This window comes from Drosophila guanche, unplaced genomic scaffold (genome assembly GCF_900245975.1).
Source record: "Drosophila guanche unplaced genomic scaffold, DGUA_6, whole genome shotgun sequence".
In the NCBI taxonomy this organism is placed as follows: Eukaryota; Metazoa; Arthropoda; class Insecta; order Diptera; family Drosophilidae; genus Drosophila; species Drosophila guanche.
Window position 1 is genome coordinate 6,908,306 of NW_022995749.1, and position 10,586 is coordinate 6,918,891.

The 10,586-nt window shown below is 47.3% G+C and overlaps 2 protein-coding genes across 3 annotated transcripts; both read right to left on the reverse strand.

Annotated features, from left to right (window-relative positions):
• Window positions 1-1,315: 1,315 nt before the first annotated feature.
• LOC117585723 (protein Tube) lies at window positions 1,316-3,370 on the reverse strand. The gene is made up of 2 exons (XM_034275361.1): window positions 2,767-3,370; window positions 1,316-2,702 (listed from the first exon to the last, which is right to left on the reverse strand). Exons 1-2 carry the CDS (start codon window positions 3,197-3,199, stop codon window positions 1,747-1,749), a joined length of 1,389 nt encoding a protein of 462 aa, XP_034131252.1. The 5' UTR covers window positions 3,200-3,370; the 3' UTR covers window positions 1,316-1,746.
• Window positions 3,371-4,310: 940 nt separating this feature from the next.
• On the reverse strand, window positions 4,311-10,037 carry LOC117585722 (contactin). 2 transcript variants are annotated; one of them, XM_034275358.1, is made up of 8 exons: window positions 9,924-10,037; window positions 8,454-9,467; window positions 6,701-8,386; window positions 6,470-6,636; window positions 5,542-6,411; window positions 5,309-5,477; window positions 5,116-5,249; window positions 4,311-5,057 (listed from the first exon to the last, which is right to left on the reverse strand). In XM_034275358.1, exons 2-8 carry the CDS (start codon window positions 9,367-9,369, stop codon window positions 4,764-4,766), a joined length of 4,236 nt encoding a protein of 1,411 aa, XP_034131249.1. In that variant the 5' UTR covers window positions 9,370-9,467; window positions 9,924-10,037; the 3' UTR covers window positions 4,311-4,763. The 2 variants fall into 2 exon arrangements, with proteins under 2 accessions (XP_034131249.1, XP_034131251.1); XM_034275360.1 differs by having other exon boundaries at window positions 8,454-9,461; window positions 9,924-10,013.
• Window positions 10,038-10,586: the final 549 nt, after the last annotated feature.

Consider the following 10,586-nt stretch of genomic DNA (forward strand, 5'->3'; position numbering starts at 1 on the left):
GGCCACACTGAGAGCCGTGTTGGTTTGATGCGCAAAGTGAACATTGTACATGGTAGTCTTTATGATCCAGTTCTCCGTTGCTATCACAGTACTGATGGAGTTGAGTTTCTTTTTATAAACTTCCGGCCGACGAAACTCGGTGCTAATGTCGCTGGCTACGACACTATAGCTCCTCGGCGTGTTTGAGTATTTGGCAAGGGCTTTGTTTATTGGATGCCGTCGCCAATTTTGCTGGTGCCAGTTGAATATCAGGGCGGGCACTGCGAGCACGGCCAGAATGCTGAACCGCTGGGCCGTCTTCCACGTGAGGGTCTTGAACGCCACAGCTTCCTGGGGCATTGGAAAATCTGGGTCAAGCTCAGAGTCTTCGAGAGGCTCTTGCGTGGCAAAAACGGAGAACTTCAGCCTATGGATTAGAAAGTATGCAAACGGCAGGCACGAGTGCACAAATAGATTTAGGGAGGTGCGCCTCAAGTGGTATCCTACGAAGTCCATTGATTCCACTCCAAGAAACCTTGAGAACAACTGTTCGATGGTGAAGCCAAGCCGCTGAAATTCCTCCGGCGGATATATTATGACCATACATAGCAAAAAATAGAACAGATTGAAGAGCAGTTCTGATTCGTCCATGTTTCGAATAATATTGCTGGATTCCCAACTCTACCGGAATAACTTAAAATAGGAAACTTGATTGGATTTACGGATTTACTGTAAGTTTTCTGTAAAATTGTAAATAAATAAAAGTGTACGGTCTGACCCCCGGAAATATTCCTATTATACCAAATTAATGAAATATACTACATTATATACCGATATTTATACCATAACACATGAGTGAGTGAATGAACTTAACCCACTTAGACCCCCTTTATTTACATTGGTTGCCAAATTGAGTTGAACTTCGAAAAATAATACTCATCTTGTAGATCCTTCCTCCTGACGCACACAAAATCGCACCGATATAACTTTCACTTTAACTGCACTAAAAGGTTTAAAGTTCAAGAAGTTATATACCCGGTACTCACAGAGTGCAAGGGTATATTAGATTCGTGTAGACGTAGGTAACTGCCTGTCTCGGCAATGGCAGCGTCTCACAATGTTCCCTCTCTATTTCTTTATGAAGAGGTTTCATCATAGCATCCATGTCTGTCTTCCCGCCCGTCCCTCTTGTTTGACGCCTAGTCTTTAACATATTTATACATTTTTGGCTATCTCCAATTAGACATTCTGAAGGCCATAGCTACCTGTACGAGCAGTGAGTGGTCAACGATTGTGCTTCTGAAGAGATACTAGCCCATGTTGTGTTTCTTTTTATATTTGGTTTTTTTAAATAATTCGTACTTTCGTAAAATATACAAATTTGTGGTGAATTTGTTGTTAGGTTACATAGACATAGTGGTTGAAGAAATGGAAATGCTTGATAATAACGCACCGCACCCGTCGTGGAACTGTCTCAGTAGCCGCGAAATGGACAACAAACCTACATACAAACACACATTACATACACGTTTGCCGTGAATCTTAGACTCTACTTGGACCTTATAGGTGTAAGCATCATATAACTAGGCCCACATTTGCACGCCGACATCGGCTAACACAACGTATAACGTATAATGTATAAATGCTCGTACATGAACATTGTATAGACTTAAGCTAATATGGTTAACTGAATGGAATGTCTGGCTTGTTGTCTGTAAACTAAGTAAGTATGGTGAAAACGTTTCATTTACATATTTATGTGTGCATCTACTGCTGCAATTCACTCAAGTTCGGAATGTTGCTGGCGTAGTCATCGTTCGAAGCTGAGCTGGAGTCGTTGGTTAGTTCAAAGCTATTATCACCGCTTGTACCAGTGACCGTCGTCAGACTGGAGTCGTTGTTGGAATTCTGCTGCTCGGAATTGCTGAGGTTTGGCAGGGATGCATCTGCGTAGTCCCCCTCTTCGTCTTCCTCGTCATCATCTTCGTCGTTACTCAAACTGCTTGTGCTACAGCTGTCGTGATGGGAGCCTTCGCCATTCTCAGCGTTCAAATTTAAAGCACTTATCATTGGCAAATTACTGAGGCTTGGCGTTGTCGGCGTGGTGGTGGAATTGACAGATGCAGCATCCGCAGCGACAGGGCCGCTTATCTCGGCGGGGTTATCAATTAAAAGGGTGATTATTGGGATATTGGGTGGATCGGTAGCGCTGCTTCCATTGCTGGTCTTCTCCAGCGCAGTGGACGCCGTTGTCATTGATGCTTCTGAGTTGTTGATGAGTATAGACAGATTGGGAATATTTTGTGGAGGAGGTTGCTCTGGCTGCGCTGTCTCCTGTATTTGTTCGCTGGGATTGAGGATTGTTAGATTGGGTATGTTGGGTATATTGGGTGTGGTTGTGGTTGCAGTCGCAGTCGCAGATGTGGCGCCTGTCGACGCGTTTGGGCTGGCAGTCTGGCTGGTCTTCTGATGTCGAGAGGAGCGAGGTGGCGCTGTGGGAGGAACACTCGCAGATGGTTGCGGCAAACTCTTGTCGCGCCGCACCATGTGCTTGTCAAAGTAATCCAAGTTGAATCCCATACTACCCTGGCCAGCCGCATTCAATGCCGCCGTGTTGGGCAGATAGCTGGGATCTGTCACCTCTGTGTCCACGTCCATATCGTCGCCCAGCTCCAGGCTGAAATGCGCTGCAGGGCCATCAGTAGGGCGCTCTGGTTTGGGTTCTTCAATAAAGCAGGGATACGTGAACCTTTCATATACGAATGAAGCAAATAATTTCAGCCTTACCGTTCAGAAAATTTAGCGCCACGAAATCAGCGGCACTGTAAAGTTCTGCTTCAACTAGAAGCTGCAGTAGCACTCCGACAGTGGGACGCTCGTTTAGCTTCCCCGACGTTTTCCACTCATCAATCATTACCTGCGATATGCTTTGATCGGGAGGCAACCTCTCCGCCACACCGTCAATCAGGCTTATGTCTTGAGCTGTGTACTTGCGCCCGCCGTTGGCACTAACCTTCACCGCACCGGCTGCGCTGCAGGCCTGCACGTCCACCTTGGGTATGATGGACATAAGCTTTCGCCAGCAGGCATTCACATCCAAAATTGTAGCCAGCTTGTAGATGTCGTTATCCTCGACTCGCCGCAATTCAGTGGTGCGCGTATATTTTGAGGAACCATTTCCCTGCACTTCTACTCCGCACCAACCGTTCGCCTTTGCCATGTTAATGTGATCTTCTAGAGGTTTCTCTTCCAGTGGGCGTGCGCTTTGTGCGAGTTGTTTGTTTGTGTTTCCAACTGTCCAGCCTTTGCATGTGCGTTATAAAAACATTTTTGCATTTCTTCAACAACAATTGCAAATTCACAGCTGTTTGCTGCGTGGAGCGGAGAGACTCAGAAAAGAGCAAAAGAGGGCGCAATTATGAGTATTTTGAAAGTCGCTTGTCCGAAGAGGCCATGTTATCGGCAAACAGTATAATTATTTGCTACGAAATATTAAAGAAATGGAATAATTGCCAAAGGAAGTTAAATCGATTTGAAATTGGGCATGCAAAATGGCTTGATTCTGATACTATCTTACAAAATGCTAACAAATTGAGAACCGTTGGGTGGCCTTCGTTGCCATATTTCTCATAAATAATCTGCAGATTTAGCGGTATATAGGCACGCAACGTGAAACTGTTGATTCAAGCAGCGGGACGCAATTAAAAAAGATAATGCGGAGTTAAAGGACAATATCATGAGCTTACGGTTTTGTTAAATTATTTTGAGAAGTGGGAAAGCCGTCTACGTTAAGTTCCGTCCATAATTAACTGCAATAGATGGAAAAGTTCTGAACGCATTGACAGGGAATAAATCCACTCAAGGTTGTCCAATTTGTGGCGCTAACCCAAACGACTTTTTCAACATTAAAAATTTCAAGTCGGAACAGTTTCTGCCAATACAGAGTAGCTTAAATTACGGGGTGAGTCCATTGCACTGCTGGATACGGTTTTTTGAATTTTTTGTACACGCGGGATATAAATGCTGTTTAAGTAAATGGAGGATATCCAGTCAAGATGATAAAAAAGGAAGCACTTAAAAGAAAAATGATGATGCAAGATTTGTTCAGGAAGAGGCTGCTCTAATCGTATATCAACCAAAAGTTGGTTACCAGCCTTAACTATACTATACCACCTAAATACTTATAATCATCGATGGAATTGCATGGAAATACGAGTACCCTTGCCGAAAAAATATCGACTGGGGTCATCGATATGACCGATAAATAAAACCAGAAAGTTGCTCAAGTTCAAATAAATAAAAACATTTTAATGTGTTTTTTTTTTTAAAGAAAATTGGACGGAAATGCATTTACATGAAGTTTGTTGGTATAAAAACAGCACAAAATATTGGACACAAATAATAAAAAATCAGAAACCTGATTTCTGCTTACACTTATAAAATTGCTTCGTTGCTAGATCCAAAAATACGTTCAAAAATTATTTGTAAAAGGTTTGCTTTTGTCCCATTTTGGGCTACTTAATCTTATATAAGGTCACTTTCTTAACTTGCTACCATATGTATGCATATGTGTTTTGATGTTTGTGCATATATGTGATCAATTCGAAATCGTTACGTTTGGGTATTCAAGAAAATACGGAATGCTTGGTTGACCTTTTATCTTCTAAACGAGACTCTTGGGTTTGTTTGTGTAATCTATTCAGCTTTGCGCTTTGTCTAGTCCTGGACGGCTCTTCGTTTCTTACTGCCTAATAAGCTTATCAGCTTCCTGATTTGTCCTACATTTAGTGATTTGTGTAAAAGAAGGTTGTGATAACGAGCAATACGCTCATGATCAGCGCCGTATTAATGTTATGGCCATGGCGCCTAATTGCGGCATTGCGCGTGGTCTTGCCCATTTGGAAGCGCAGCGTGGGGCTGGACATCCGACCGTCGCCTCCGTTGCTGAAGGCAAGCACGCGCATGTTGTAGCTCTTGCCCGGCGTGAGGGTGTTGATGTACGACTCCAGCTTCTGTCCCACTTGCACGATTGTGTTGTTGGCAGTGATCATGTTCTGATCCGTTTCCCAAATGCGAACCTAGGAGGAACAAGAAGTTAATTCAAAGAGTCCATTAGCTGGGATTAGCTCGCCTTACCTTGTAGCCTTCAATCGGCTCCTCGTCCTGCGAGGGTGATACATATCGCCATACAACTCGCACGGTGGACGGATTAATGCCATAAACATGCACCGATGATGGCGGCTTCTGTGGCGCCTTGCGATATGTGCGTTCTGGAATGAAAGGCACAATTAAGTAACGAAATCTCTTGCTAGTTCTCGCTTGAGACAACCTTCGAATCGTTCGCTCTCGGGTCCCTCGCCTGCAGCATTGTAGGCCATCACTTTGACAAAGTAATAGGTGTCCGGTTGCAGACCGACAATTAGCGCCCAATTTCTTGTCGTGCGTGACAGATAGTACACGGAATCTTCCTCCTGGTGCGTCGTCTTCCAGTACTTCAACTATAATATAATAAATGTATAATAAATAAATTCAGCTCGACTCCTAGTCCCTTTCGAATCTTACCCGATGACCAATTAGCTTGCCGCGGATACTCTCACGAGACATGTCAATGGGCTGCCAGGTGACATTGAAACAGGTCGAATTGAAGGCCAGAGCGAACGGCTTCTGCGGCGCCACTTGGGGCATGTCCTCTGCTGAATGAATAATGGCGACCTCGCTCTCTGGCCCCTTGCCAATGCTGTTGATGGCCTGCACCTTGACCTCGTATTCGGTGTAGTAGTTGTTTAGCGGAATGTTGACCACGGCCACGCCCATATTCTGTTTCTTTATCTCATCTGAAGCCCACTCAAGGGCGCCCTTCAATTTCCAAAATACTTTGTAGCGTATGCCGTGGCTGTGCTGCTCCTCTGGCAGCAGCGGATCCCAGGTGATGGTCAAGTCACCGATCTTGCCACCGCCGCCTCCCACTCTCCTGGGTGCTATGTAGGGCTTATCTTCGTACGTGCTGTAGATGGGCGAGGGCGCCGAGGGCGTACCTATGCCCAGGTCGTTGACAGCCGTAACACTGAACTCGTAGGCAGACCACGGAGTCAGGTTTACCACCTCGGCCTGCTGCCGCGATGTGTAGCGATCGACTTCACGGGCCTGCACATGTGTCGACACATTCACCCAGGTGCGGTTCCAGTTGGTGCGACCCAGGATGTTGTAGTACCGGATGGGCCGGCCATTGTTGGCTCCGTCCACCCACTCGATGATCGCTTTCGTCTTGCTAATCTGAATCACTTGAACGCCGCCTGGGGCGCCGGGTGCTCCCTCGATGACCACGCTGGTCTTGCTGCTGATCTCATTGACGGCCGACTTGACGACGCACTCATAGTCGCCGGCGTCCCGCATGGTGGTGTTGTGCACCGTCAACCTGTTCCAGTCAACAATCTGTGGATAATGCGGTTAATGCTAGTTCTGCTTTCAATACTGATCAATGAGGTCTTACAATGCGCTCAGTGCCGTCATGATTATTCTTTAGAGTCTCCCCGTTGTGCTTCCAGACGTAGGCAATGTCCAGCAGCTCATCATAAGCGGCCTCGCAGTGAAGGTAGATCAGATCGTGCTCCTTGGTGACGATGCGCTGGGGCGGTGTCTGAATGAAGCGTATTTCCTCTGTAAATAGAAAACAAATTTGCTGGCTAGAGTCGAGGAGAGTTGAGTAGAGCTTTGAGCTTACGTAGCACAATGACGCGTGCATGGGACTCGTCTGTGCCAGCCTGGTTTGAGGCACTGCACGTGTACATGCCCTCATCGTCGCGAGAGGTGGGTGATATAATCAATGTGCCGCTGGGCAAGATGCGACGATGTCCGCCCGAGCCCAACAGCTGTCCGTCCTTTTTCCACTGGAACTTGGGCCGCGGAGCTGCCTCGGGGTCGCAGACGATCGTTGTGTTGCCATTGTAAACGGCATAGATCTCGGACTCGAGTGGATGCTTCTTGAAGGATGGCTTCATGGATAGTACTCGCAGCTGGGCCGAGGAGAAGGAGGTCTTCAGCTGGTTCTGTGCACCGCACTGGTACATGCCTTCGTCCTTCTCCCGCTCCAGAAACTTGATGGTCAACACATTGTCCTGGATCACATAGCGATCCCGATTGATGGTCAGCGGATCGAGACGCTCGGCGTTTTTGTACCAAGTGTAGTTGGCATCGGGAATGGCAAACGCCTCGCAAATGAAGGTCACATCGCTGTTGTAGTCCTTGATCATGTCCTTTAGCGGGATGGTGAATTCGGGGCGCATCTGAATGTTTATGTAGATGCTCTTCTCCAGCGTCTTGCGCGGATTGCTTATGGTGCAGCTGTACTCGCCATTGTCGTTGGTCGTTGCATTCTGAATGATCAGCACGCGCCCGTAGTTGGCCGTGTACGCATTGCGCTGCAGTGGCAGGCCCTTGCGTGTCCAATTGTATGAGGGAATGGGATAGCCGAAGGCCACGCACTCCAGCCGGATCTCACTGCCGGCCACTGGTGCTTCCGGGAAGACCTTTGGGAAGGTGTTGGCAAATATCAGAGCCTGATAGTTGCTGTTTGGCGTCACGCGCAGCGGGAAGAAGGGCCCATTGCGACCCGTGTCCGAGACCAGAGTCTGCACAGTGCACGAATAGTTGGCCCTGTCCACTGTCTCGATGAACGAGAAGTAGAGGGCTCCGTCGCGGGAGACAAACACCCGCTGGTCCTCCTCCACAAAGTTCGGGAAATAGTCGCGGGCCCAGTAGTAGCGAATTTCTGGGTAATGCTGCGGTGGATCGCAGAATATCGACTTTCCCCAGTTCATCTCGCTGGTCTCTGCTGAACGCTTTAGATTGAACTCCATGATGAAGCCAAAGTTCAGGTGCGCACTCTCCGAGCGGATGCGGCCGAACTTGTTCTCGGCCACGCAGTGGTAGGCTCCCTGGTCGAGGGCCTGCTTGGGCTCGTATATGATTAGATTGCCACCCGATATCGTGTAGCGATCCTGCGCCAGGGGATCAATCTTCTGGTACTCCAGCGTGTCATTCACATACACCTCGCGGTACCAGTAGTAGGACGGTGTGGGGAAGCCACCGGCCAGGCAGCTCAGTGTCACATCGTTGATCAGACGATTCTTATTCACGTCGAAGGTGGTGTCGTTCGGCTGTTTGACAAAGTACGGACCACGGGGTATGCGCTCCATGTCCCTTATGTCCAGGCCATAGTGATAGGGCCGCTTATCGTCCAGCTTAATGTTGACATTGTCCGGAGTGTACAGCACACGAGACTCGCAGATGAAAAGATTCAATTCGATCTCGTAGGCGGGCATAAACATCCACCTGTCCCGCTTCTTTGAGTAGGCATAGACAACGCGGTCACGCGCATAGCCGTAGTCGCCATAAGGCTGGTTGGGACCTGCGAGTAGTTCGTAAATGAATTCGTAAGTAAGAGCTTAGGCAGACTCCCTCTCTTGTTTACTCACCAATGAAGCCACGCAGATTATTTTGGTTTCGTTGATTAACATTGCCGGGCACTGCATTGTAGAACTGATTGGGATTGTTCTGATTCAGATTGCGATTGCGATTGTTTAGATCGTTCTGCACCAGAAATCTGTTGTCGTGCAGATCTTCGTTCTCCCAGGGCTGCTCCTCGTCAAAGGCAAATGAGTCCTCGATCTGCACCAGCTGAGTGTTGTCGTCATTGACCCAATTCTGGGGACCCGTCTGGCGTGCGGAGATGAAGAAGCGATTCTGCCGATGGTTCTGCAATATCAGATTCTTGAGGATGAACGCATGCTTCTCCAGATTGTCCACGTTCAGCAGATCCGCATTGTAGGCCTTGCAAATCTTCTTCGCCTCCGCCCAGTTGCGCTTTGGCGAGCGTATGAAGCGGTAACAAGTCTGCCTAAATGACACCCAATGCTCTGGACAAAAGTTGTCCTCGTCGCTGTACATGTCCCGATAGCTGACTCCTCCAGCACCAACACTGTTTCGATTGAAGGGATCGTATTGGGGACCCAGTCCTCCCAAGCCGCCACCACCCAGACTGCTCCCAGGTCCGCCTATGTTACTGGCTCCAAGGCCTCCGTTGCCACCGATGCCACCAACACCGGCGCCTATCTGCCGATTGCCATCGTAGTACGTGTTGTAGCTGTTTGGGTTCTGCTTGTCCAGCAAGGGATTATCGTACTGCGTGGTGTCCGGATTCTGTTGCTGCCCCGTGTACAGCGGATTGTAGCGCGGCGAGTAGTCCTTGCTGTAGCTGGGCTGATATGGCTTCGGCTGCATGGGCTGTCCTTGCTCCAGCTGGCCGTTCGGGAGGTCTCCAGGCAACTGTGCCGTTGCCAGGACAAGTAATAGCAGAAACAAGCCGGCCAAAAGGCCGCCTTTCAGTGACATACTGACTCGGTTTAGATCAAGAGTCGAATGTGGGAACTACTTCAGGTGTCGTTTCGCTCCAGACTAGTGGCACATTTTCGTTCGAGATTCGTCTGAGGCTATAAGCAGAAGAATGAAAAATTAAAATTTAATTTATTTTCACCGCTAGTGGCGTAAACAAACAACGAAATATAAACAAATTCCCCGATCATAGGTCCGTCAATTACGTGTCTGTGTGTGTGTGGGTGTGTGCATGTGATAGGTGTGGTCGTAGGCTTTCATTGAATCAACTTATGCATGTTTGTGTTAAGATTAATAATTAGTTGAACTGATTAAAATACAAGTTTGCAAGTGCAAAAGCGTTTAGTCCACAGCTTGGCTTGGGGGTGATGCCTCTGAAAGAGTTGCTCAGAAGAGCCCCCCGCCCATGATGAGTAAAGCTGCGCTTAGTCAAACATCCAAACCACACCTTAATTAAGAATCTTTCCAACATTAATTAACAGCCCCATCAGAGCTTTGAAGATGTTTGAGATTTGAACACTGATACGTTAACGTTAAAGGCAATTTAAACAAACCTGTTGAGCACAACTTAGTCAATAAACACTCTTAAATTATAGTTTAATTAAATAAAAACAAAAAACTGTGCACAGGTTCAGAAGATATGATAGATATGCGCAAGCCACGATTAGGCGTATCGCATGCGGCTGAAAAACCAATCGATTGCACTATCGATACACATGTATTGCAGGGAAAGAATGTGGTTGCACGTCGCACCTTGAATACCCTTGGTATTCGTCGAATTTTTCGAATGTGGCGTCAATTATGATATTCATCTTTATTTCGAAATTCTTATTGGATCATAAATATCAATGGGCTGTAAGGGAAATAGAAAATAATCGTTCTTCTGAAATCGTAAGAAAAACACCTAATAGGATTGTGTGCCCAAAAAAACAAACGCAAAGTCGAAGACCTCTGGGAGCTCCTTTTTTTAAATTTGTTCGGACGTTTCGCTTGTATAAATACATCAGAAATGAATTCATCCCAGGCCCCGCTCCTGCCGCCCAACATGTGCCCTTTGAACTGTATCGGGCGGATGTAGAAGCTTTTCTGCGTCGAGCCTCCACGCTAAAAAGAAAGACATCTCTTAGATGATTTGCCCTGCACCTTGCCACGACCTCTGTAGACCTACGTGGAATCCAGGGCAAGACCAATGCAGGAGGACATGAAGAAAAACATTG